The sequence below is a fragment of the Ursus maritimus genome, unplaced genomic scaffold, assembly GCF_017311325.1.
Source record: "Ursus maritimus isolate PB19 unplaced genomic scaffold, ASM1731132v1 scaffold_10, whole genome shotgun sequence".
In the NCBI taxonomy this organism is placed as follows: domain Eukaryota; kingdom Metazoa; phylum Chordata; class Mammalia; order Carnivora; family Ursidae; genus Ursus; species Ursus maritimus.
The window spans coordinates 75,825,441-75,853,330 of record NW_024423344.1 but is presented as its reverse complement, the minus strand read 5'-3'; the positions used below and the strand labels follow the sequence as shown (position 1 = coordinate 75,853,330).

The window sequence follows — 27,890 nt, the reverse complement described above, 5'->3', positions numbered from 1 at the left end:
ATAAACGGCCATAGTTGTTCCTTCCCATTATTTTTTTAGTCTTCAACTACAGAAGTATCGAGAGGGAACCGTTGTCTTCTGACCATCATGCTTCTGTACGCAGAGAAAAGGCTGACCAGACACCCACTTGTCCCAGCCAACGTACCAGCTTCATTTAGAGCGGCATTCAAAACTAATCAAATTCCACATCATAGAGTGACTTCAATACCTTTAATCTAAATTCAAAAACAGTGTAATTAGTAATCAGCCCTGTTAGCTCATCTCCCACAGTGAATAAAATTGCTGTGGGTTAGAGGATTCTGATCAGTAGGATTTTGAAAAGAAAAAATATCTTAAAGGAGCTTTTAACTAGAAGAAATCACAAAACAACCAAAAATTCAAATTTCTGTGAGACTCTAACATTCTTCCAAATGGAGAAAATGTCAGCCTTTTCGTTGTGTCTGAAATGGCACTGAAATAAAGGAAGGAAAATGATAGGTATGGAGTTGAGGAGGTTTGACTCATTCCTGTAAATGTCCACACACAGAAAGAAACTTCCTGCTGAGGTTTTTTTTTGACTTCTCAAGACCTGTATGCTTTAAAAGATGTTTTATTTTAGGAATATTCCTGACTAGAAATATACCTGTGATCCTCTATCTTTCCAGAAATCTACACATGAATATATTGCTCAGAAAGTTTTGGCACTGTAAAGACATACATGTTTGCAGATTATATAGGACAAAATCTGCAGTAAAAAGTATCTTACAGAGCTATACTCATTTTTCTTCAATTATAAAAGAAAATGGAGGAAGTAAATCTCCTCTCCTTCAAGAAAGACAAATACTTACCCTCATTGCTCTTCCGACTGACTTCCAGAAACTTCCAGCACTCACTGTCACCATGCCCCACCCTTCTAGTTATAAATCATGACCACTTAGGATCTGTTCCCAGAGAGCCCCATCATGTCTTCAATTACCAGTCACCTAAAAGCACACTGTTGCTTCACCAATATATTTAAATAGTCTCTTTTTCACCCCTATACATTTGTTTTGACTTCATTATTCCAGATTAACGCAAGGGGTGGTATGAAGCAAGGTGTCTCAACTAGGGTCCCAAGCGCAGCTCCTGGTCCTGAATCTGATGCTGCCAATTCCCACATTCCTCTTAACTCCGATGTCCCTATACGAATGTGGGGATGAAGAGATACAAAGATCCCAGGCTTCCCGTGGCCTCCAAGAGGAAGAGACTGCCATTCAACGCACCTGCCATGTACCAGGTGGTGTGCTGGGGCTTTTCAAGACGTTGGCCTCATTTAAGTTCTGTTGTTGGTCTTTTATGTTGAAACCCAACTGGTTTATCACCACTAAAAGATGCCGCTCCTCAAAGGAGATAAGATCAATCAAAGCACTCTGGAACTTCTAAAAGAATGTCCAACTGAGAGTACAATGCCAAGGATAATTGATGATGCCAGTAATGAAGATGAAGACAGTCGTCTGGTTTGTTTTTTTTTAAAAAAAAAAACACAAGCGAAAGCCCTAAGAGATTTTCCATCCCATCTGCTGTAACTGTAAGGTTAAGTTTCCTACGTCGAAAACATAGCCTTGGCATATTTTTTGGGAGACATTTCTGATTGTTAGTAAACTTGAGTTTCCGCTTCAATAGACGTGGGTGCCTTCAGGGCACAGGTAAGACAGGAGCCAAGTAGTCTTCACTTCACACATGCGGACTCTGCGCCTGCCTCCCTCTGCAGACCCTTCCACACACTGCCATTTACCAATCCCCAGGGGACAGAGCGGGCACTAAGGAGGCAGAAAATGGTTCTATTCTTACCGTATACAAGCTGTCATTACAAAGTGGAATTGGCTCTAATTAAAAAAAAAAAAGTCCAGAGCTAAATATGGGTAGCTTTCCTTATCTGTTTACACTCTCAGTAATCTGTGTTCCTTGCGGACATGAATGAGTTCATGATGGCTTTACACAATTTCCTCCCGGACATGAAGAATGGCTGTCCCATTTTATTGGCGCTTTACGTGCATTCCTTAGACTCATCAATCCAGCAAGTACTTGGGGAGTGTCCACTCGCCTCCTTGCCAGGCAGACTGGACCTGCCCCACCAACAGGCTTCTCTCCTAGTAGGAGACACAGACAGCAACCAACCCGACCGATCATGAAAAGGACCCTTTCAGACTTTGACGAGTGCCATGGAAGAAATAAGGAAGGAGACAGATCCAGAGTGAACAGAGCTGGGATCCAGGGGTCACCTTAGCATGAGTGGTTTGGGGAAGAAAGAGGGGTTTCTCTGAAGAAGTGACTTGAACTGAAACCAGTACAGTGAGAGCAGCCTGCCCATTGCGGGAGAAGAGGCAAGCCTCCTCCAGGCAGCCAAGAGCAAAAACCGAGCCTCGGCCTCATGTAAGCAAGGAACTTCAAAAGTCCAGTGAGGCTGGAGAACCTGGACCGGGTGGGGCGAGGTAAAGCGGGAGGTCGGGGAGGATGCGGGCGCAGTGGGCTGTGAGGGCTACAGTCTGAAAGAACAGGGAGCCGGTCCTGGTCTTGACATTTGATGAGGCCCGCGAAGAGCTATGTGGATTGAGAGGGAAATAGTTGAGGCATAATCATAGCCCGACAGCAGTGGCTGATTTCCACTTCCACTGGGCGACAAAGTGTGCTACCTTCTTAATTAACATTTACGCATGTAAACGAGGCAATGGCTTAGAAAAAAAATGAGTCTGAACACCACAAAGTGGGCCTGGTTTGAGTCTTTTGGAAGGAAGGGTGTTCCAAACAAGGCTAAATTCAGAAAACATGGGAACACAGAACCTCGGGGGGGACCTCCAGTGCCACAAGGGCCAGAGCGGAAGGGCTCTCCTCAGCTCATTGAACCAGAGGACATTGTGAATTTTGAGGGCTCCAGGAGGCGAGATGACTGAGACGGCCAGGAATACCGAGGGGGGGTGGTCAGAAATGGGGTGAGGCAGGAATGAGCCAGCATATCTGACTTGTCTTGCTGTGACTCACTGAGCCCACAGGCTGGTGAGTCCTGGGGGAGCCTGGACACATCCCAACATGCAAACAGTCCTATTGGTTTATGCAGAGATATAAATTACCAATGAACAGACAGGGGAAAAGGGTTGGAACTATCGGCAAAATGAGAAGCAGACTTTAAGGGGAACTGAAGTACATCAAAGTGAAACCAAACAATATATTGTAAGGAAAATTTTAATTTATACGAACCATGCAGAAGAAAGCATTAGAAATACGAAAAGCTTATTTCAAAAGAAATCATAACAAAAACAATTTGACTTTGTTTCAGGATAATAAAGATGAAAATTTTTTTAAAAAGTTGCCTTTAGTCTGCAAAGACTGCAGGAGAGCAGCTTCCAAAGTTTTGAAGTTTTAGCTATTAGTCCTCAGATTAGACAGTCTGATACTTTCCAAAACCACAGCTTATTTTGTTATTGTTAGGAGTGTACAATCCCGCAATCAAGCAGTTAGGAAAAGCATCAAACCCCGTGTTTGCGGGGATGTGGTGACCTTGGAAAAGTCTTCCAGTCAGTGTTCACTGACCAGCATCCTCTTCGGTCGTCAATGTCCCAGAAGAGGAGAATTATCAGCTAACAAAGTATCTGGTGGGGAGTTAGGTTTACCTTGGATCGGTGGAACATTCTGGTTTTGAACATCTAGTTGCCAAACGCGGTCTGGGACTACGAGCTGCGCCTCACCATGACACCTGAGGCAGCACGGTGCGCCCTGCCCGATCGCTGAGCTGAGCGCAGGGGTGAGTGGTGGCGCACATACCACCGGCTCCCAACCACCACTGCAGCTCTGCCTGCCCTCTCCTCGGTGAGGGGCAGCTACGGCAGGCCATATGTAGCCTCCACCGTCAGCCTGAGAAACGTTCAACGTCAAAAGTAGCTTCTCTCCAACTAAGTGAAACAAGGCTGATGGGAACATATGACAGCGTGGTCTGGTGTCAAATTTTCCAGTTGGGAGAAGAAGGTAGGGGACATTCACCTGACGTGCATGTCGAGACCCAGCCTGGGAGCCCCTTTGCGCGACACCAAGTGCCCTTGCTGAAGAATGCTTTGTGACGTGACCTGTAGTTCCAAAGACGGCGAGGTCTCTATCACATGTTTTCGGAGATTTAGAAACAATAAAATGGTCCACTGGGGAAAAGACTGAAAGGCTACTACTCTATCGTTCGTCAAAACGTCACACGTACTCTAAAAAGAATGGCAACCTCGTACTTTAAAGGACCTTAAAAGGACCAGATATGATCTTGATCACAAGAAAAAGAATTAGGAATACGGCATCCAGTATACTCCCCGCCGTTAATTTCATAAGTGCACTTGATCCTCACACCCTGAAACCCTCTCTCCACTCTTAGATGAAAAAGATAAATCATTAGGGATTCAAGACAGCCATACCTGCAAATTACCTCAAAGACCCAAGTGAAAGGTACTGGATGAGAGAAAGCAAATCCCCGTCGGCAGAGTTTCCCTAGTATTTGTACACTATAAACTCACCTGTGGGGCGATGGTACGATGTTCTGGATGCCACTCCGTCCTGAGGCTGCTGGCATGTATACCAGGGAACCCGGAATAATTACATTGTTAAATAAGTGACCAGATGGGGGGAATAGTGGGCTGAAAGCCAGATTAGAATGTTCTTTATTAATTAAATTTTCTTCAAAATAAGAAACACTCCCTACTTTTCTATAGCCGGAGTTTCATAAAACTGAGCCTCATATTTTCTATTATAATTTGCGACTACATCCCTGATTAGGAAGCCGGCATTCAGTTACAAAGGTGTGAGCAACAGTATCCATAAAGGAAACACGCAGCATCTCTCAACCTTAGAGTTAGTAAGAGAATACTCCCTGTCCAAAAAACCCACCACCGTTATTTTAGAAATGTTGGTAATTAAGGGAAACTCGAGCCTACCATGAGATACAAAATCAACCTGTAACCCACATTTACTTGACCTAGTTTGAGGTGTAAGAACCTTACTCAAGTTCGCTTTACTATTTTAGTGAACACTTAAAATTCAGAAGCCTTTTCCAGGGGACTCATTTGAATAACTCAGCTATTTTTAAAACTTGTGTGAGGTAGTTTAAATGAATATCTCTTTTGTTTTTCTTTCAGAAAAGGAGCCCGGATATCAGATGAGGTCATTCAAAGCTATCACACTGGCCCGTGGCCTCCTGAAGTGCTCAGGGCATCTCGTTTGGGGCTAACGACGAGGTTCTAGAACTGAAAATTAGTTTGAGACGTCAAGACGACACAACAGATCCCCCTTATTCTCCGTGGTGGGCTGGATTGTGTCCCACAAATGGTATGCCTACGTCCTAACCCCCGGACCTGGGGACACGACCGGGCTGAGAGCAGGGTGCCTGCAGATGTATTCACATTAAGATGAGGCCACGCCGTAGGGCGAGTGCTTCTAGACTGGCACAGTCCCCGCTATCCTGCACATCCTACTTCATTCATTCACCCGTTCTGCCTGGTCTCTGTGGTCTCACCTTGCCATTTTACAAATCAGCCTTCCAGAGTCCGCGAGGTTTGATCAAGGTCACAGGTGCCCGGACTGGACCTCGGACCCAGGCTTTGTGGCGTCTGAGCTCCACGTGGACTCTGCTGCCCTTTACAGTCCTTCCTACTTCTTACCCTCTGTTAGAGTTACTCCCGCAGGCTCAACTGTCCCTTTACTAATTTATTCACTTGATACTGAAAGCCGACTCTGCCTGATATTGTGCTAGACCCTGATCCGTACACTGGTGGGAAGAGACACAGACAGACGAGCCTGAGCTCCTTGACTATCCTGCAAGGCTTGAAGGGCAGGACCCGGTCCGATGACTGTTGAGCTAATGCTTCACACCACAGTATGAGCATGTAAGTGTCCAAAAAACATAAAATAAACTTTTTTTAGAAAAAATGAAGTCATCCTGGAGCAGGACAGGTCCTACTCCGATGTGACCAGTGTTTATAAGGAGGGAGACACAGGGACAGCACCCATGACAAGCGAGGCAGAGACCCGAGGGCTACAGCTACCAGCCAACGAACCCCAAGGCCCGGCAGCGCCCGTCCGAAGCCACAAGAGGCAAGGAAGCACCCTCTCCTCGAGACATCCAAGAGAGCGCGGTCCGCTGACCCTGGACTTCTGTTCCGAGCCACCGAGTCTGTAGTGTTTTGTTAGAGTGGGTCCCGCACGCTCGCACACTACAGAACTCCCACACGGGGTCTTTCTTCTAGGCTGACGGGCACCAGGGGACAATCCTCGCCATCCAGTCACTCCGCTGGGCGTCGGAACCCCGGTCACCAGGTAACAGGTGCTTCCTGTGCGGACTTGGAGAATGTGGAGCGTCGGGCAGCGTCTCTGGAACAACCCCACAAAGGTCCCGTGGAGGCTGTTAGGGGCACGCGAGGGGTCTGCGCCTTGGCCCTGCTGGAGCGCCCCCGCCCGGGGGAGGGCACGGTGGGTGCCTCACCACAAGTCACCGCGAAGGCCTCGCGGTCAGGGAGGACGGTTTCTCTCTGGAACGTCTACTGACTCCGCAGAGCTCGCATAGAGACCTTTGTTCTCAAGCTCCACTCCACGCGGTAGCGAACATCTGAAGGCACTCGCTGTGTTTCCCTTGACGCTTCTGCTTTTCCGTGTCCTTCCTTCCACGTCCTTCCGTGTGCAGCCCAGAGGCGTGATGCTTGAACTCTCCCTCTCCTGGTACGCATTCTCGGCACACACTCCTCGCCTTCCCCTTCCCCACAGCAAGCAGAGCCGCGCTCCCCTCGAACCCTTTGGGCTTCCCCGCTCCCGGCAATAGTCTCCACCAGCACCGGCCCTGTCTGTGCAGCAGCATGTTTTGTGCTTGAAATTAGAAAAAAAAGAACATAGAACCACCACAAAATCACCTGGCCGGGTTTGTAAAAGAACACAGCAAGAAGCTACCTCACCCACCAGCCTGGGCAATAGGAAGGGAACCAAGGATGATAATGAGGAGAAGAGGATGGGAAATGGGAAAACAACGTGGGGGGGGGGGTGGAGAGAGGTGGGGCGCTCACCGAACCCCAGCCTACGGCACACCCAGTGGCTGGCATGCTGGACGCACCCACGTGTCCGCGCACGGCTCCTGCACTGTCCCGAGGGCAGGTCAGGGGAGGGCCCCGGGATGCCGCTGTGAGCCGATGTCCCGTGAGCAGAAGCAGGTGCTCACAGCAGCAAGCTCGGTTCTGCTGTAGACTTGGAGACCGTGCCTTTCTAAGCTAACATGCTAACTTCTGTCCAGAAGGAAAGTCAACACGATCAGTAATGGGTGATGCAGAAGCCAGTTATCGTATCTACGCCTTGGGAAAGGGAATGTGGAATCCAGAACCCACAAAGTCATGCGAGTGATGTCTGAACAGGTGGATTCCCCCCTGAGCCACGTGTGCATAAAACAGAGGCCACTCTACATGGGCTGGGACGGTCCTTCTCCAACTTCGGTGACCACATGAGTCGCTGAGAATCTTGTTAAACACAGAGTCCCGTTCAGCAGGTCTGCGTCTCCAACAAGCTCCCAGACGTTCTGTGAGGGCTGGTCTTGGAGTCACGCACTTGTCTTGGAGAGGCAGGGGCTGCAACGGGTCCTCGTCCACCTCCAGCACCTGTGCCTCCAACCGCCAGTCCCCGAAAGCTCAAGGGGCAATATGCCCTGAGTCGAAGAGGTCAGGCGGTGCCCCTCACTCAGAGGGACATCCTCACGGCAGTGTTGGAAAACTGATCTGGAAACCAGACTTGGAGGCTCAAGGCCGTTCTCCTCTGAGGTCTTCCTAACACAGTGGCCCTTCCAACAGAGCTCGTAGTCACAGGGTTTTAAAACGTAACTTTCCTGTTGCAAAATTTAAGCTGCTAACTTCAACATGGAAAATTATCTTCTCTGACTCCTTTGATGCATTTTTTTTCTTACCCAATTTCACTTAGTAATAATGGTTTTGACAAACACTGCAAAATACAGGCTTTTTGTTTCTAAATTATGGCCAAAACTAACTTTTGTTTCCTGAAGGGCACTTGAAAACATCAGATAAGATTGATCTCTTTCTACAATCATTGCACTTAGCAATTGTTTGTGTGCTAACAGCTGTTATTAAAGCTTCTGCAATACTTGATTCCTCCAAGTGCAGTAGGCACCCCACATACAATTCTATTCAGACGATTAATTTGCATGAATAATCTGTTTTGATTAGAAAGATGTAAAATCCCAAGTGAATTCTAAATTAGTTGAATTCTATTTTTTTTTATTTTTTAAAGACTTATTTACTTATTTTATGGAGAGAGAGAGGAAGGGAGAGAGCATGAGTGGGGGAGAGGCAGAGGGAGAGGGAGAGAGAAAATCTCCAGCAGACTCTCCACTGAACAGAGCCCAAAGCGGGGGCTTGATCTCATGACCCTGAGATCATGACCTGAGCCGAAATCAAGAGTCAGAGACTTAACCAATTGAGCCAACCAGGCGCCCCTAAATTAGTTGAATTTAATAAGTATGGGCTGTTCATAAAGCACACACTACGTATTTAAACCAAAAAAGAAATAGCTCTGGTTGGCTTTAGCTGGGTAGTTATTTCGATGTTTTGATTTGTTTTAATTCAATCGCTTAAAAAATATAGATTGAGCTTTATTTGAAATAGATTTCAATGTCTGTTGTATGAAGGAACTGGGTATTCAAGTTATCATTTATTTTAACTGAGTAGGTGAGTCATTTCTATGTTCAATAATTAGGATTCATTTCAGCTATTTTGGGTTTGTTTCCATATTATATAGTTTATACAATAATCATCTTGAAAAGGTTCACCTCACATTTCTGAATATTTTTCAATTCACAGTGATTTTAGAATGCCTAACCTGGCATCTCAGGTGTGCACATTCAGGCACCCCCCCCCCAACTCCCTCCCTCACCCCACGTGCATAGGCACAGGTATGGACACCGTTGCCGCCATGTTTGGTGTTCCTCTGCCCCCTCCTGGTAGCTCCTGAGATCTGCCTCTGTTAATATTATGCTTACCTCCAGTTAAGTGTTTCCTCCTCTCGCAGAATTGTAGCTCAAAGTACTTTATGAAGCAACTGGACAGATCATTAAGCGTTGTCTTGGCATGTCCAAAGGCTTCCAAGATGGACATGACCTGTAGCAAAGTGGAAACATTTACTGAGCTCCTCATTTTAAAAAATAAAACTGGAGAATGATAGCAAAGACACAGACATATCCCCTTATCTAGGAGGTTCTCTGTTGTTTGTATGAGACCGTATTGAACTTTTATAGTCCCTCTTTCCAGCGGCAAACTACTAGCCAACTTGCCTCAGACTTACTAAGACAATGACACACAGGGGGCCTCCCTTGGCTTTGCTCTCTCTTCACACAAACATAAACAACTCAACACATGTTATTTAGGCTTTTAAACCTAACAGAACAGTAGAAATGCTTTTGTGGTTTTGAAGCAAAGGGATTAGATTTAATAAAAGTGATAGTGAGAATTTCTTTTGAAACAAACAAATGAACTTAAACATTTGCTTCTAACCTTCTTTTGAACAGGGATGGACCCACATACCCTTTCAACCCCAGGCCCGACATCATGTTCTCTCCTGTTCTCTCCCACAGAAACAGGAATAAGAGCTCCAGATGAAGCCGTTTCCCTCGGTGAGACTCACCACCAGTGCTCTCTGTCACAGGTGGGGAGCTGGGGCTTTAAGATGCTGTTACAAACCTCTTCAGATCTGGCATCTGAGATTCTTTCCTGACATGTTTCCTTAAACCCCGACTATAGAGAAAACACCATTTCTTCTAACAATCAATGTGTCTGTGCTGATGATGGTGACCAAGCAATTCTCCAGAAAGTATGAAAATCTGGAAGGTTCAAAGGTATTTTTCTCCATCTTTTCAAGTCACAGATGTGCAATGCAGTTCCCGCACCAGCCACAAGGAGGCGCACACTAACACATTACGTTATTGATACAGTGGGTTCTTTATAATTCCTGGTGATGGTAGTTTTTGAGAATTTTATTCTAAGTTTAAAAAAACCACTTTGCTGCTACTTTTTAACGTTGTGGATACTGATCTATTAAAGCATTCTGTTCACCTGTAAGTATTTTATATGTTGAAAGATTACAAAACAATACTTGGATTTTAATCACAAATCCCAAGTGCTGAAAATCGTGGTAATAGTAAAATACACCAAATAGCAAAATACACCAGCATGTTTCCCCCCAAAGTTCAAAAGTAACAAATTATATGACTTTAAGCCCGTTTCGTGAATTCCCCGAACCACATTCTCCTTTACTTTAACACAGGGAATAACTCCTTCAGTGCTCACAGTGTCAGCCGTACACAGCTCTCGGCTTGGTGCCCGGCACACGGCAAGCATCCAACAAGCAACAACGATTAATTTTATTTTTGCTAATAATAGTAGCAAAATTTATTTTGTGCCAAGCATTATTCTACAGTTTTTTTATATATAACATATGTAATATAAATGAAGTTATATATAAAATTACGTGTACTCTTTACACACGTGGGTCTACACGTGTATGCACATTTACACATATACTTCTTTTAATGCTCACAACTAGTGTCTCCATTTTGTAGAAAAGGCAATTGAGGGACTGAGTCACTTCCCCAAGGTTCAGAGCTTCTAAATAGTGGAGCTGGGATTTGAACCCTGGCAATCTCTCTGCGAAATAGGGTGTGCTTCCTCACTGTGTCACCGGCCGTGACGGCTAGAACCACAATAAGAACACAGAAGGCACCAGACTCTGGAAAGCCAAGCCCATTGAACTAAATGCAAGAGCTCATAAGTGTTCTCTTGGTCCACAACTCAACCTTCGGATTCCGGTTACACCAAAGTAACATTTTTTATCTTTAATTATCTGCTTGGCCAATAGGTGGCACTAAATAAATGTGTTAAGAGAAATACCAAAAAAAAAAAAAAAAACCTGGTACTTTCACTGTTCACCTTAACTTTGAACAAAAGTAACGAGAATGTTGTACAACAGCAAAACTTCAAGTAAAAATATAGCAAAGGGAGGCAAGTAAATATTTCCTAAGTAGTCCCCCATTCAAATTTTATCGGTAAGATGTTTTTTCTATTTACAATTCTGTTTTTCCCTCTACAGTTTTAATAGCTGTGCCACTAAAAGCTATGTACTCCCATTACGGTAGTAGTAAACGTACGGTATTTTCTAAGAGTAAAAATCTGTGGCTTCCTCAATAAAAAAACCATGGCTTAACCAAGCAGACGCCATCACTCTGCCCTGTAAAAGCAGTTACTCAGTAAATGTTTATTTAAGTAATTTAAATGGAGCTGAATATTCCTTAAAGTTGAAAGTCATCTGGGCCAGAATTAGTGAAAAGTCCCAAGCAGTTGTTTTATTCCCCCAACACATGATTTTTATGTTCCAATAAACCCAATGCCGCGGAAAATCCCGCTTCTACAGTTTGAAATTCAAATACGAGGATTCAAAACAACAGTCTTCTTCACTGATCTTAGCTGATTTGAAATTGTACAAGGGGAGCAAAAGCCATCTCCACGGTGATGCAGGTCAAACCCACTGAACTCGGAAGCCCATTGCGAGGGCAGAACGCAAGCCCCTGTAGACTTCTAAAGCAGGACAACCGACCTATGAGCTTAAATTCAGAAACGTGACGGCGGAGCGTCCCTTAAAAGTACGTGTGTGGCCTGCATCAGAGTGCAACACAAGCCACGTCTGGGGCTGGGAGCCAGGCTCTCCCTGGCCTCCCTGACCCCACCCAGATCCGGCTCTTCCCCTCTGTGCCCTCGAGGAGAGGGCTGCTTACGGGTCCACAGGGATTCCCAACAGCCAACTTCCCTCCAAATCCCTACACTTTGTTCTTCTGCTCCCCACGCTCCAAGTAATAATCTTTAATTATGTCATCGATGGAAACCACAAGGAAAATGCTCTCTACCCCTCAGCTTACACGATTCTCTGGGGACGGCCACCCCACCACGCCCTTCCTTCATTCTTCTTCAGAAACTGCTGACCAGAATAACCTCCAATGACTGCTTTTCTCTCGCAGTATCCTAAGATCCAGGGCAAACTGTTGGGCTAGAGGCAGCCAGCATCCTCAGTGGAGACGCCCTGTGCGTGTCTCCCGCGCATGTGGCCCCTTGTGGCAGCATTGCCGTGGCTGCTGGCGGGAGCCTCAGAGCGATGTCGCCCCATCGGGTCTGGCCGAATGACTTTCCTATTAAGCTCACCGACTTCACCCAACGAAGCTTCCCTTCACCCCACCCTGCACTGAACTTCACGACGCCTGCAGGCTCCACCATCAAGGACGCCCTTAGGCACTCATCTCCTTAATCAGACTTTTCTTTCATGCAGGAAGTACAGGCCCATCTTTGGAATGTACACAATTTCACTAAATTCCTATGATGTTATAAAGGTTTATAGTCAATTCAGAAGGTTATCCAGCACTTGTATTTCATTCCCACACGTACACTTGGGCGCTGCACAAACACAGACTGGGTAATTTTCAGAAACGCTTTGGACACCAAAGGGTAGTCATGTGGGTTGTAATTTAGAGAGAAACAAACAAACAAAAAGCATAACTGACATGAAGTTTAAGCCATATTCAAGCCTGGGCGGTATTATTTCACAAGACAAGAACTCACTTATTTTTAGGATTTAAGACTAAAATAAACATGTGAATTAGAAATAGTTGGACTTGAAATTTGCATGGATATCGTAATATTGATTCCCAGGTGCTAACTGATTTGGAAGAGTTGCACCTATCTAAAGACATGCAACTTAGAATGTATTCACTTAAGCTAAGATGCAAAGCCAATTTACACGAAGTAATCTAGGATGCCGTCTAGAAATTACACAGCCTGCTCTTTCACAAAGGATCGTTTTAATAAATGATTGCTTTACTCTATAATTTACATTGGAGACTATTGTTCCTTGTCAGTACGATTAGGCCCACAGATCCCATCATTCTATTAGTTAACCTGAGTCTATTTTATAACCATGTTGTTCTATAATTCTCTAATTCTTATGTGTCAGTAGTCAGTATCTGACAATATCTGAACAAAGATAATTTATGCTCTTCTACCCAACTCGACTGAAAATGTTAAATTATACTGAGCTGCGTGGTAGAATTCTGCAGGTTCTCGGTATATACTTTGAGCTTAATAAACGGTTATGAATTAGAGTCATTAACGAACGTCTATGTCACCATAGATCTGCTGCAGACTGATTTACTGTACATTCTTCACAAAGAGAAAAATCTCCAGAATCAGGCGTAGGAATCCAGAAGGGCAGACAGAGTTTTTTAAGGACCTTCTTTTTCAAAAGCAGAAAGTATAAGGAAATTACATTGATCTAGATTAAACAGAAGTCCCTCTCATTTCTAAATGAGGAATCACATACTAAAATGTCCAGAATATTCCCTAGTGAACACCACCATGGCAGAAATAACCCTGGCCTGCAGCTATGGGTCAAAAGGGTAGTGACAGAAAACCAAACACAAATAGCACAATTCTCTCAGGGCAATGGGTTTCTAGATCTTCAATGTCTGAACTTTCGGAGGGCACCATTTTAGGGAATAATCTAAGCTAACCAAGGTCCTCAGACACTTTCAAATCTCAAACTACCGAATGAAATGCAGAGTCTTTCTGCAAATGCAGGCACAGCGAGCTCTGCGTAGGAGAGGTTCTAGAGGGCAAGGCGTGCACTTCCCAAACCTCACTGTGAAACGCACACCGAGAGAGAGGGTGCCGGGCAACACGGCCAACGGTGTGTGTCCTCACACACACGCAGCAAAATTTACAGGGTCCCAATGACACACACATGGTGTATCCACATTAAATTCGTTTGATATTATTAGAGTAAATTAATTTAGGTAACTTGGGGTAATTAACTGTATCTTAGGTGTGCCAAAAATACTTACAGGTATCTTACGCATGCACTCATTCTTTTTCTACATAGAAAGTGAACTCCTACTACGTGGCAGGCTCTAAGATGGTGTCTCTGAATTCAAGGGACATGCACATGGCAGCCACATAAGGTATCGTGAATAAAGGACTAAGTGACGGAGGCACCACGGCCCAGTCTGGGGTGATACGTGTTCAAAGGTGGCTTCAGCAAGAATAAGGAACAGGGAACCTCTAGGAGACTGGAGAAGAAAACACCAGCAGGTATGACTGACAGGATACTGTGATCGTGGTGGCAGCAGGGAAAGCCTGGCATCGAAGTGACAGCCAGGTTTCCAGTGTGGAAATGAGAAAGTGACTGTGCCATTTGTTTGGTGGGTGACCTGGGAGGGAATGCTGGAGAAATGTACATTCCGTTCCAGCCCTGTCTTAGGGCCAGGAAGGCTGGTGGGCAGGGGTCTACACGGTAAGAAGGGGGTCATGTGGGGTTAGGACAGGGTGTGACAGCACATGGAAGGGACCGAGTCCTGGGACTACTGAATGCAAGCCAGCACAGAGGGTAGGACCCCACAGCCCCTCAAGTAATGGGGCGCATGTAAGAGAATGATTGGATTATTCTAGAGTTATTTCCTATAAAATGATGAAATTGGAGGTTTAGCCCTGCAGGTGGAAACTCAAGAGCAGCACACTTCTGAGTTCTGACCATTTTCCTGATTGGTTACTCATCATCTCTCTGTCTGTTCCCACCCCCTAGGGGTTCCCACTCCCATGCAGGACCCTTCTAGCAGTTTCCGAGTTGGTTCCTCCAGTCTACTGTGCCAGGGAAAACCTGCTAACAAAACTCTCCAGAACTGCGTGAGACAAGCACCTGCAGGTGTGTCTTTGGTAAAATTTCTGAGTTTTTCTGAGCCTTTCTCTTAGCTGCTCAGAGGCCTTTCCTGTTCCTCCTTGACTCCTGACAAGATTTTAAGTGGATGAAGGAGCACGATGAGGTGTCTTCAAAAAAAAGTAAGTTTTACTGAATGTAACTTAAAATCAGCTCTAAATTGGGTGAAGGGACTCAAAAGGCACAATCTCCCAGTTATAAGATAAACAAGTCCTGTAGATGTAACGTACAGCACGGGGACCGCGGTGAGCACCACTGCTCTGTGTATTGGAGAGACGCTAAGCAAGTAAAACTTAGAAGTTCTCAGCACAAGAAAAAAAAAAACTATGTGTAGTGATGTCTGTTAATAAAACTTAGTGTGGTGACCATTTTGCAATCCATACCCCTATCCAATCACTGTGCTGGGCGCCTAAAACTGACACGATGTGGTAGGTCACGAAAATCAACACTGGGGGTGAAGGTGTATCACGTGCCCGTCAATGTCACTAACACTTCCTGTTACCGATTCTTTTACATACATTGATACATAATAAATAAATAGTATTTGTTATCAGCTCTCAATGATCCCCCCAAAAAGGTGCTTATTGGGCCAAATCCTTCAAAGGTATCGATACACCAAAGTGGCACTTTCTTGGCAAACAACAACAATCTCTAAGTATATTACATGTTTTCAATCCAGCTGTTCTGAGCAAATATAAAAGAGTATGTTCAAAATATTTGAAAATGTGGACAAGAAAATAAACCTTCACTTGAGCTGCATTAATTTGTACCAATCTTTTTTTTCCTTTTATTTCTACAAACCCTGACCAATTTACAGTCAAACTACGGTCCTATTACGATGTCTCCTTTTCCTTGTAAACTATAGGTTTCTTGGCTCAACGTAGTCTCCAACCCAAATAAGAAACTTACATGTTTAAATTTGGAATCAAAGACGGGCCTGCTGGAGCCAGATCTGCAAGTGAGGTGTCTCAGGATTTGTTTGCTGGCCTCAGACTTGCCCGATCCTCTTTCCCCACTAAAAGAAAACAGAGAGAGAAAACCTAAGTTTACTGTTTTGCAGAATGTAATAAACGATCTGATGAGCAGAGATAATTCTCAGATACAAAGATGGTGAGGGGGTGACAGAACAACCTTTAATGTGTGTATGGTATCATCTAACTCTTCCCTTGATTTGTTCATCCGCAATATCTAGTACACATGTACTATGTCACCTGCCCTGTGGTGTTCTGGATGCTGTGACGATGTATGAATTTAACGCAACGTCTCTAGATGCTGGACGTCACATCGGTGGGATGTGAGTCTGCCATCCAACGTCTCACAGGGTAGAACCACACACGTAGGTGAATTACAGCAGACAGACATCAGGCTGAGAAGAAAGACACCATCCACTTGTCCTCAGCTTCGTAAATGAAGGTAAGTGTGGTGGCCCCCAGGGACGGCCTCCATGGCGGGGATGCAGGTGTCTTAGAGCTACACCACATAACCTTGCTAAATCTTTCGGAGCCTTCCAGACTCATGAAACCTTTCTATGCTTCCCTTGTCTTCTCTTCAAAATGAACATAAAGCAAGCAACTTCTGAAACGAAGCTGTTGAGACGGTCAGATGTGACCAGGTGAGGAAGGCACCTGGCACGTGGCAGATCCTAAAATGGCCAGGTGCCTCTTGAGGCTGCTGTCAGTCTGACGTCATCGTGTTCCGTTTTCCTTCATTCTAGGGACCAACGAACACTCACCAAACTTGTTATTGATAAGGAGAGTACTTTTGATATTTCTCAGGTATACTCCATAACTCATCTAATCTTTTTTAAGGTTTTCATTTATTTATTTTAGAGAGAGAGAGAGAATGTGAGTGCAAGTGCATGTGAGCAAGCAGGGGGAGGGGAAGGGGGGAGAGAGAATCTCAAGCAGACTCCCTGCTGAGCATGGAGCCTGACTTGGGGATGGATCTCAGGACTCTGAGATCATGACCTGAGCTGAAACCAAGAGTCGGATGCTTAACCAACGGAGCCACCCAGGCGCTCCATAATTCCTCTAATTGTTATAAATAATAACTATATTATATTTCTGACCTGAGATGATGGAGGATTAAAAATCCAATTACTGATATAAAATAAAGTTCTTACTGCTTCCAGATAGAATGCTCATGAAAACAGTCTTTATTCATGAAAACAGTCTTTATTCATCTGATAGCTTAAAAATTAAAAATATATATAAAACTCTTTACTAGTGCTGATTTCTCAGGCTTCTCCCCTGATCATTTGTACTAATGAATTTGATTAAAGGATGTTTGTCAGAAAAGAAGGAGCTGACATTTGCTTCTTTTATTCATGTCTCACGTTGTTAACAAATGCTTCTATTCCCCTCATCTACACTGACCATAAGTATTTTAACGACCTTTAGAGCAACCACACTAGCAGGGTAGCAGATGACAGAGACCTGCCCAGGATAATGACCTCCTTTTCTGGGTTCAAAGACATTTGCTTTTAGCCTTCTAATTTCAGAGAACAATTTAGCTCTTTCGTGGTGGAAATTTAACTTCTACACTTGTATTTAGTGTTATAAATATTCTCTTACTTAGCAAAATAATTCAATGTTTCATAAATCTTGTTTTTGTAGAGATGCTGTTCACATTCATTCAGGGATAGATCTTGAAAACAGCATTTTCCTTTTAAAAATAGTGCTCCTTCCTGTAGATGAAACTTACTGAGGGCCGACTATGTGTCCAAGTCTATGTTAGGCTGCAGGGCTAACGAGGTGAAAAGATACTGCTCCCTGTGCCATCACTGGGGATACTCTCAAGTAAACACTAAGCACATGAGTGATGTATGCCTAAAATGCAGCAGGGCACGGCGAACAAGGTGCCCACAGGTGAAGGAGCATTGTGCCCAGAGATGGAAGAAACCAGGAAAGACTTCCGCATGAGGTGGGGGGTGAGCTGATTCTTGGAGAAGGGGTAGAATGGAAGGCAGCGATTATTCAACAAGAAAATCTCAACCAGCGCTTCCCAAGCATGTGCGATGCAACCTGAAACGGGGTAAGTCTACAAGGTGGATGAGGCCAGCAATCTGCGGACATGACGACCCCAGGCACCTGTGAGGGTGTGTAGCTGAGCTCCTCCCTTTCCCTCACCACTGCACACACTCTATCATGACATGTAGGAGTAGAGAAAAAGATCAGTTCTCTTAGCTAGCTAAAATCCCATACATTTTAACCATCTCACAAAATCTCAAAATGGCCATATTCCATTTAAACTTTGAGTAAAATACAAGGAAATGAAAGAAAAAAAATGATATGGGATATGATAGTTTGGGTTGACTCTATAGGATATCACATTAAAACTAGAAATCTTAGCTCACTGTGTTCAAGAAACATCCCTTGACCTGCAAATCCGGTCTACGATTCAATGAGAAATTGACCAGAGACCTTGGGTGGGGCCAATCAGGGACCCATAAGAATTTTAGAGCCTTGTCTGCTAAATCTGCACACGACAGAGCAGACCCTGTACCGCATACTTCACAAGTTACTTGTATGTTCAGCATATAACATTAATTTAGATTTGCTCCACACGCTGTTAAGATAATGGATTTTATGCGCTCTAACAATTAATTAAAACCATCTATCAAGCCTTCAGAAAATTAAAGATAAGATAGATTATGGTGAACACCAAACTCTCAGTTATAACCCAGGACAAATCTGAAAATTATTAAAAACTATTCCTCAAGATGAAGCCTAGTGTGCTAGTGGGGCCTATACTCATCAACAAAGTGAAAAATAAAATTAAAATTTGAAAATAAAATTTAGAAAGTCCTGCCCTAGTCCTAGGTTATAGGATGGCTGTTCTAGGCATATTTGTGTTTTGAACTCCAAATCTTAAATTATCCTTTGTAAATGCTGGTTGTAAGTTACAATAGACTCTCTTGGGGCACGTGGTTGGCTCAGTCAGTTAAGCACCCAACTCGGTTTTGGCTCAGGTCATGATCCCAGGATCGTGAGATCGAGCCCCGCGTAGGGCTCTGTGCTCCCCAAGGAGTCTGCTTAAGACTCTCTTTCCCTCTCCCCTGCCTGTCCCTCCTGCTCTCTCTCTCAAATAAATCTTTTAAAGACACAATAGACCCTCAAAAATGATCTTTAAGTAATGTATTTAGCTGACTTCTAAATTTACTAATTTCAATGAATTAGTGTAATAAATGCAGAAAGCCTTTATCTTAGGCAAGAGAAGCCACATAAAAACATCAATCCTGAAAGAAGAAAGAGAATAACTAAAATAGTAAGTCCTGTGATCATAGATTTGTTCTTCATTTCTTAAAACCTGAATGAAGACATTTTTTTTTAAAGAAAAACTGGTTGATACATGGCATTATTAGCCTTTAAAAATGCCCCAAAAAACACTTCTTCTTCAGAATATTAACAAGTCCTACTGGAAAAGCAATTCCATGGGCAAATTCATGTAGAAAGCATTGGGGGGGGGGGCGCCTGGGTGGCACAGCAGTTAAGCGTCTGCCTTCGGCTCAGGGCGTGATCCCGGCGTTGTGGGATCGAGCCCCACATCAGGCTCCTCTGCTAGGAGCCTGCTTCTTCCTCTCCCACTCCCCCTGCTTGTGTTCCCTCTCTCGCTGGCTGTCTCTATCTCTGTCAAATAAATAAATAAAATCTTAAAAAAAAAAAAAAAGAAAGCATTGTGTTAGAGATAAACAGGTTTATTTACTGAAAGAACTTGCTAGATACTGTGAAATCTATAACCAGCAGATTCCCAAAGGATACAATTCATTGTCAACTCAGAACTTTCCTATGGACCAATGTCTTTCAAAAGAATTAAGTGGATTCAATAAGAACTTAGGAAAATCCATGGACTTGTGGCCATCATTTTAGGGAAGCCCGGGGTGGGGTGCTGGAAAACTCCTTGGGGTGGCCGCAGGGGGCCGTCCATGCACTGGTGGGTAAGCTTCATTCAGGCCCAGAAGCCAGACTAGGGGCTCCCATCCTACAAAGATCTACTGGATCCTAGACAAATTAATCACCATTTACTAATTCACACTATTGGGCTCACATCCCAGATTCACTATTTACTAACTAGAGACCCTAGACTAATAAGTTACTCCTCCTAATACACAATCACCTGACACATAAAATCGTGATGCTAATAATAATACCTATCTTGTAAGATCGCTAAGGCAACGGATAAGAGAATATGTGGAAAGCATCTCATGGAGGGTCTGGCACTTACTAAGTTCTCAAAAAACATCAGTTGTTATTACTGACCACACTGGTATATATGCCCCACAGTCTCATGATTTTTTAAAAGTGTTCCCCTTTTTGGTCAAAGTTAGACTAGACAACTGGACAGATAAAGCAGATGAAAACACAGCTGCCTGATTCAAGAACAGCTGGGGCCACCCGTGCCCCAGGGCCTCCCTTACCCGGGGGACACTTCAGAACAAGAGTGAAAATAACCACTGGCGTTGTACTTTGAAAACCAGAACACTGACTTTGCAAGCCATCCATCTGACCTCTCCGGAACTTCTGATCACATTGATAGTGTAAAAGTGTAGAAATAAAGTGCTTACTTAAGTATTTAAATGTCTTTTGGGTTCTATCCAGGTGTCCACGTTTACTATCTTTCATTTCACTTTGATGAGTTGGGCAAAGCGTTGTTGACACATTCAGTCTCCAGCCAACACTACTGATCGTAACTTGGGCAAAGCCTTGAGGATGTCCAGGAGTCCCCTCTGCTAGAGGTGACCCCTAACACGGAGCATAATTCTCAATGGTGATCTTATTTTAATGCCTAAATAATTCTTTAATCCTTTATCAATACACAATCACATTTCACCTCTACGCCGTGTGTGTATGTGTGTGTGTGTGTGTGTGTGTGTGTGAATTTTTGCTCCAATGTAAATCATTGTTCGGAGCATCTTGCTATTTACGAGCTCCTGTTACCATGATGTTTCAGTATAAAATACTTCCGGATGCACACTTTTGGTAAAATACAAGCTAAGGTAAATACCTGGAAGCAGATGGGAAAACCCGCAATCGCAGGGTCATAATTTGGACCTTGAATTTTGGACCGCATCACAGAGTGGGTGCTAATAGTGGGTGCCTTTCTTTCCCGGGGATTCCCGAGGTTTGAAAGCAAAAACACTCTGGTTCTAAGTAGTAAATCTTCAGAATGAATTGAGTTTCAGGTTAAGCGTGTTGATATTGATTCCGCCACACTTGGAGCTATTTCTAAGAACAGAGATGTTTCTCCTTTGTAACAAGTCAAATTACTTTATTGTGAAGACACTGGCCCGCCAGGTGCTGAGGAGTCATAAACGTGAGCCAAGGAAAGGAGGACGGTCTTGCCCAAGCCCCCCGCTGATACATCAGCGCACCGTCGGAGGGTGGGCGTGCGAGGGGCAGGCGGGGGGCAGGCTCACCTGAGAATGAAGCACTGGGGCCGCTGCTCCTGGAAAAGCCGGTGAAAGGCTCTCTCGGCGCAGGAGAAGATGTGAGGCGGCAGGGTGGAGCAGGGCTGGCCTGTGCTGCTGAGGTACAGCTGAGACACCTGCCGAGCAGGGCGGGAGGCAGACATCGGTGAGAAGGTTCCAGCCCCCCCCCCCCCAGAACACAGCTGACTTATTTCCAGTATTCAAACGCCGGGGAAGCCCGATGTCTGAGACCCATTTCTAACCGCAGAACGTCTGGGAAATTATGCCCTTTTCAGCACGTTTTATGTGTTCACAGTGATAGAACAGGGGCGGATGTTTGCTCCTTCATTACGTGGTTCGCAGGCTCGAAATCACCGTGCCGTCCTTAAGCAGAGCAACTCACACAAACCCAAGGAAGTAAGGTGAACCTGCGCTAATTTACATCACATACAGTGTCGCTCGGCAACATGTCATTTCAGGAACGTTAAGACAGAAAGGGTTTGTAATCTGAGTAGAAAGCAGCTGCAGCTGAAACACAGAAGAACTTACAAACTTCTCAGAAAAACAAAAATGAACTTAATTTCAGTGACGTAGTGATTGATGAGGATTGCCATGGTGCCAGTGTGTTTAGTCCCTTTGAGTTTCTAGTAAGTTCTGCTACATTAGAATAAACACTGAATGATAGGGAGATGTCTGAGTCAGGAAGAAATATCAGATAAACTTAATTTTTCTTTTACAAAGTGACAGGCCTGTAGCCTCAAGGCTGTCAAGGGCGGGAAGCTCACCAGAAGATGGACGGGTACGCCTGTCCTGTCATGGCGGCCCGGGTCTTTGGTTCTGTGGGCATTACCGGAGGGCGATGGGAAAGACCTGACGGAGGCATCGTGACTGGATGGTCACAGTGCATCAGGAGCAGGTTCCTGATGGCAGGGGTGGTACAGAGGTTACACCGCGAGTGAACGCCTCTGTTTGCAGGAAAGGCACAACACACGTATTCAAGGCTGATGGGACAGCATACCAGCAAATCATTTGAAAATGGTTGGGGGAAACAAGTGATTTGTGCTATTTATCTGCTAATTTTTCATATGCTTGAAGTCATTTAAAATCATGGGGGGAAATAACTTTTTTTAAATAAAATAAGTGACCTACAGCTATAAGAAATAATTGGATGAATCTCAGAAACGCAATGTTGAGCGGAATCTGTCAGACACAGGAGAGAACATTCTATAAGATAAAGTATAACACCAAGTAAAGCTGAACTACACCATAGACGTCAGGTCAGTGGTGCCTTGGCCAAGACGCTCGTGATCGCAGAGGGGAAAGAGCGGGGCTTTTGAAGTGTGGAAAATGCTCTCGGTCTGAGGGCTCGTGAAAATTCATCCAACTGGACTCTTAGAAACCCTGCTCACTGTATAAAAAAGCCAGAAAGCCAAAATCCTTAAATACCATGGTTCTGGTGCAGACACAAGAAGAAGAGATCACTGAGACAAACTAAAGAACTCAACCCAAGCCCACACATGGGTGTCAATTTAGGGTACAAAATGGGGCTGTTTCATGCATTAGTCATAAAGGATGGGCTGATTACTAGTAAAGGAAACAAACGCTGATTTCTATCTCATGCCTTGTGTAAAAATGAATTCAAGATGAATTTAAATCCCAAATACAAACAGCAAAGCATAAAACATTTACATAAGTAAACAGAATAATACTCTCATGATTTTGGAATAAGGAAATAGGGGTCCCAGACACAAATTATAATGGGAAGGATCACTCTATATCAAAACAGTACATTTGACAATTGCTGTTCAACCACAAACATCTGTATGTAATACAATAAAAATCAAAGACAGAGAGGAGATTAAGCTACGTGTACTATCAATACATTAGCAATGTCTTATAAACGACTCCCACAAATAAATAAAAAAGACTGGAAATAAAATAGAAAATTGGACAAAGAATACAAACAGAAAAGAATAACTAATAAATATGAGAAAAGAAGCGGAAAACTCTGGTAACTAGGGAAATGCCATTTCAAACAGGAAGGTGACAGATATAAAATACTGGTAACTTTATAAACAGTTTAATAATAATAACAATGGCTTACACTTGCTATGAGCTTGCTGCTGTTCTAAGCACTTCATATGCATCCAATTCTCTTAGAAATCTATGACTTGGGTATGAGAATGACCTTCCTTTTTAAGGGTGAGGAAATTGAAGCGAAGAAGTTAGTAACCGGTCAAAGTTCACACAGCTAATTAGTGGTGGAACTTGGTTTCAAAAGAAAGTTTTCTCCAGCACTAGAAAAATGCACCTGTACTATGCAGAGTTGTTCTCACTGACTGGAACAGTGATTTGGTAACAACTTCTAAACTTAAGGTGGGCTTGACCAGGAATCTCTGAAAAAACTCTCAAACATTAGCAAAATGCACACATGAAACGGTTCTTAGCACTCTTTGTAAGAGCAGAAAACATGCCAATAATTTAAAAATCAGTATGGGGTTTAATGGATGAATATAACGGATTGTGTTTTAATATGATAAAATACTATAGGGCATTTAGAATAAATTATTGAGACCTGAAACTATCAGAATAAAAAAGCACAAAGACTAACAAAGATTTGTTTTGTAAAAGGATATAGTCAATATATCTGAATATATCAGCAATATATCTGAGTGAATTAAAATGGAAAATAATGGTATTTGCAGGTTTTTTTCCTATGTACAGTAGTCTCCCCACTTTACCCGTGTGCTCTATGTTCCAGGACCCCCAGGGGACACCCAAAACCACAGAGGGTACCAAACCCTACATACACTATGCGTTTTCCTATACATACCTAACTATGATAAAGTTTAATTTATAAATTGGGCACAGTAAGAGATTACAAATGATAACTAATAGCGAAACAGAACACTTACAACAATATACTGTAATAAAACTTGTACAAGCGCAGTCTCTCTGCCTCTCTCAAAATACCTTCTTGTCCTGTACACACACGTCTTCTTGTGATGATAAAAGATGATCAATTGTCTACGTGATGAGATGAAGTGCAGTGAATGACACAGGCATGTGACGCAGGGTCCCGCTACTACTGACCTTCTGATGCTACGTCAGAAGTAGGATCAGCCCCCCGTTGACCCTGACAGCGGGTAACTGAGACCATGGAAACTGAAACCACAGGTAAGCGGGACAACCGTATGTGCCCATGTATAGTGAACATACAAAAGACTGGATGACGGGCGCCTGGGTGGCTCAGTCAGTTAAGCATCTGACTTCAGCTCAGGTCATGGTCTCAGGGTCCTGGGATCGAGCCCCGTGTTGGGCTCCCTGCTCAGCAGGGAGTGTGCTTCTCCTTCTCCCTCTGCCCCTCCCCCTGCTCCTGAATGCACTCTCCTTCTCTCTCAAATAAATAAATAAAATCTTTTAAAAAAATGACTGGATAAAAGAATAATAGTTTCGGGAGAGTGGTTGTCATTGCTTATGAAAAGGAATTTGCCTGCGTTCATAGCACACTACACCATCTAATCTAAGACACCATATAATTAAAACAAAGCTTTATTTTCTGTTCTACACAGAAAAAAACATTACAGTTGAAGTAGGGTGTGATGTTTCTTAGCACACTTTTCTAGCTGCATCCCAATCTCAGGAGTGTACGTGAACAAACAGGACTCCTTTATTTGAGATCTTTTCTGATTTTTGTATTTTTTAATTATTCCAGAATGTAAAATGGATATCAAAAGAATTAATGATAGTGATGTATACATTATAATTCATAAACCACCCAGGGAGTTCTAGCCCAGCTCTATTTTCTTGCAGGACATACATCTGTTCCTTTCGAACACTTGCACTAACACTAATACAAGCCCAACACGGGCCTAATCAAATTTTAACAGAATGCCCTTAAGCTCCATCTGTAAAATCTTGCTGAGAATTTCATTAGATGTTACAAACAAGGCGAGACAGAAGAGAGCCAGGAGCATATGTGACTCCTACTCTGTTTCTTCAGAAGTCCTCAGGGTCACATCTTCTCTTAAGGCCAAGTTGTACTAGACATGAGATGTGTAAGGGATCTTGGGTGTCTAGGTCTTTTTCGTGTTAATCAGAGTAATCACATTTCTCAGACCCCTTCTCTTACACGCCCTCTCCTTTCCATACAGTGTTAGACTTTATGTTGTAGAATATTCCGTTGCTACCACCTGGTAATGCTTAGCTCGATGCTGATTCTAGGCTTTATAAGTAATGTAAATACAAAATAATAATGTTAATATAATAGTGCATTTAATTAAGATAATAATCAATTCTACTTCATTATTTCTATCGAAGCTTGAAGATTTTCACCCATGTGGTTTCAGTTTTCCGACAAGCCACGTAACCTTCAGATTGGTTATCATTGCTGCTGTCATTTTCATTATTACCGTTACTATATGTTCTCACTGGGTCCAGCAACTACCCTCAGCAGCAACCACTCCCTTCCCACATGCCTCCTCTCTCCCTTCACCTGCTTCTCTCCCCATCTGCATCACCTGGGAACAAGAGGATTCTGGTCACTGGAAATTTTAAGTGCTTGACTGGAACTCGTGGGTGAGAGGACATCACATCAGTCCCATTCATGGGTACCTCCTTCTGCTTGGCTCTGCTTCCAATGAATAAGGTCTTTTTTTGTTTTTGTTTTTGTTTTTTTTAATGAATCACCTCCCTCCTACTTTCCACCATGCATGACACCTGTCAATCAACTGCCAGGAGATTGTAGAATCCTGCTTCTTCTGCTTTCTGAAGCCAACCATGCAGTTCCACAACTGATGACAGGGCTCCCCAACTGTCCATGTCCCCTAAACCATGAAACCTCCTTGATGTCAACCTCTTGACTTGCAGAGGCTGTTGGCTTCACAGCCTGGTACGGATATGTCACTCTACTTGCCTGATTGGATTGCCTACTCATTATCTGTACAACTACATATAGATGACATATTCTGAAAAAAACACTTCATTTTTAAAAAGGATCACATATAATAATAAACAAAATTCCTCTGGGCTCTGCATTTGTGCTGCTGAGAAGAGTCCGTCATCATTTGCTCTGGGGTTGCACATCCTGGATTTAAATTCTGTCCCTCCCACTCACGGAAGACTTTAGAAAATTTGTTCCTTCTACTTAAGGCTTGGCGTTTTCACCTCCAATGTGGAAATTATAATTCTTATCCTGACTGCCTTGCCTTTGTTGAGTAGAAGTGATGATAAACGTAGAACTCATTGCAGCAGGCCTGCCACGTGATAAGCCCGAGACAACACCAGCTCCTCCTTCCAGCCCCTCTTGTCCAGGGGTGATACACTGTGCTCAGTCACCCCAGCTATTCGCCCAACTCGAACATGCAGTGGGAATATCAGGAGACCAACAGCAAGCGGAATCTGAAAATGAAATGAAGCCCTAAGCCTGACACCCTACACGAGATGCCGTTCTACACAGTGGGAGAGCTTAATCCGCCACCAATAGAGGACAAGGAGAAAATGGGTACTGATCGTTTCTGTATCCTTGTGTACTCGAAAATTTAATCTGGAGAAATTATCTCCAGGTCTTTTATCTGGAATGCCATCATTATTTTGCACATTGAGATTTCCAGGACATATATCTTTGGTTTGTGAAGTCCACAGTAAAGGGGACAGTGAGAAATATCTGAGACAAGTCTGACATCAGCGTTGGAGGGGGACAACGTGTACCCACTGCTGATGCGTCCGCTCTCGTGACATTCATGTGTTCACTGGTTTCCACAATGACACAACCACCAAGATGTCTGTGCTTTCTAATTACTACCTCAACGATGCATTAGACCTTTTTTTTTAAATGATTTTTTTTATTTTTGAGAGAGAAAGAGCATGCACCAAAAGCAGGGGGAGGGGCAGAGGGAGAGGGAGATGCAGACTCCTGGCTGAGCAGGGAGCCCGAAGCACGGGGCTCGAGCCCAGGACCCTGAGATCAAGACCTGAGCCGGTCAGGGGTTCAACCAACTGAGCCCCCCAGGGGTCCCTAGACCTGGTTCTTCAGTGGCCGCCATCTGCCCTGTCATTGTAGTCTCCCCATCCCTCCTCCCTTCCTCTCCCCCTATCCCTTTCCCTGTCCTCTTCTTCCACCACCTCCTTCCTCCTGCTCTCCCTCCTTCAGTGCTTTCTACTGTTTTTCTACCTCATTCTTAAACTTGGTGTGAATCCTAGAAACCTTATAAAATGAAATATCTATGTGAATTATTCCTAATCTTGCGTCCAAGTTAGAACCGCAACAGGATTTCAATTTAACCTCCAAAAACTTCATACATTCACCTGGTTTTTCCTCGTCAATTTTTCTTTTCTTTCATTTTCTTTTTTGTTATAGATTGTCCTACACTCACAAATTCAAAACCTGTACCTTTAAGAGATGCTCTTCTCTTACTTATTCCTCAAATGAAATTCTCTGCGGTTCTTCTCCCTGTCTTTTCACAGACTCACTCGGCTTCTGCGCACTACCACCAGAGCCCCCGCACTAGGCTTGCTCTTGGATTATTTCCGCACCTACTAACTGTCGTCTTGCCTAAATGTCTCTTTTTCTCAAATTGATGGCGACAGACTTATAAACACTATTTGTATCAGACTTATTTGTTTCCAGGGGGTCTTTATTTTCTAAAATTAAAATCCAAACTCTCTAACTTAGCTTTGTAGTCTAAATCTACACCAGATTTTCAATTTT

At 43.8% G+C, this 27,890-nt stretch overlaps 1 protein-coding gene across 1 annotated transcript in view; it reads right to left on the bottom strand.

Moving 5' to 3' along the window:
• The window catches only part of MYO16 (myosin XVI), a 434,741-nt gene that overhangs the window by 251,842 nt on the left and 155,009 nt on the right, over positions 1–27,890 (bottom strand). The window contains exons 12-14 of the mRNA XM_040624514.1: positions 21,191–21,318; positions 15,685–15,790; positions 9,011–9,128 (exon numbers count right to left, since the gene is read on the bottom strand). Of these exons, the coding sequence (XP_040480448.1) occupies positions 9,011–9,128; positions 15,685–15,790; positions 21,191–21,318 (352 nt within the window). The remainder of the gene's footprint in view (positions 1–9,010; positions 9,129–15,684; positions 15,791–21,190; positions 21,319–27,890) is intronic.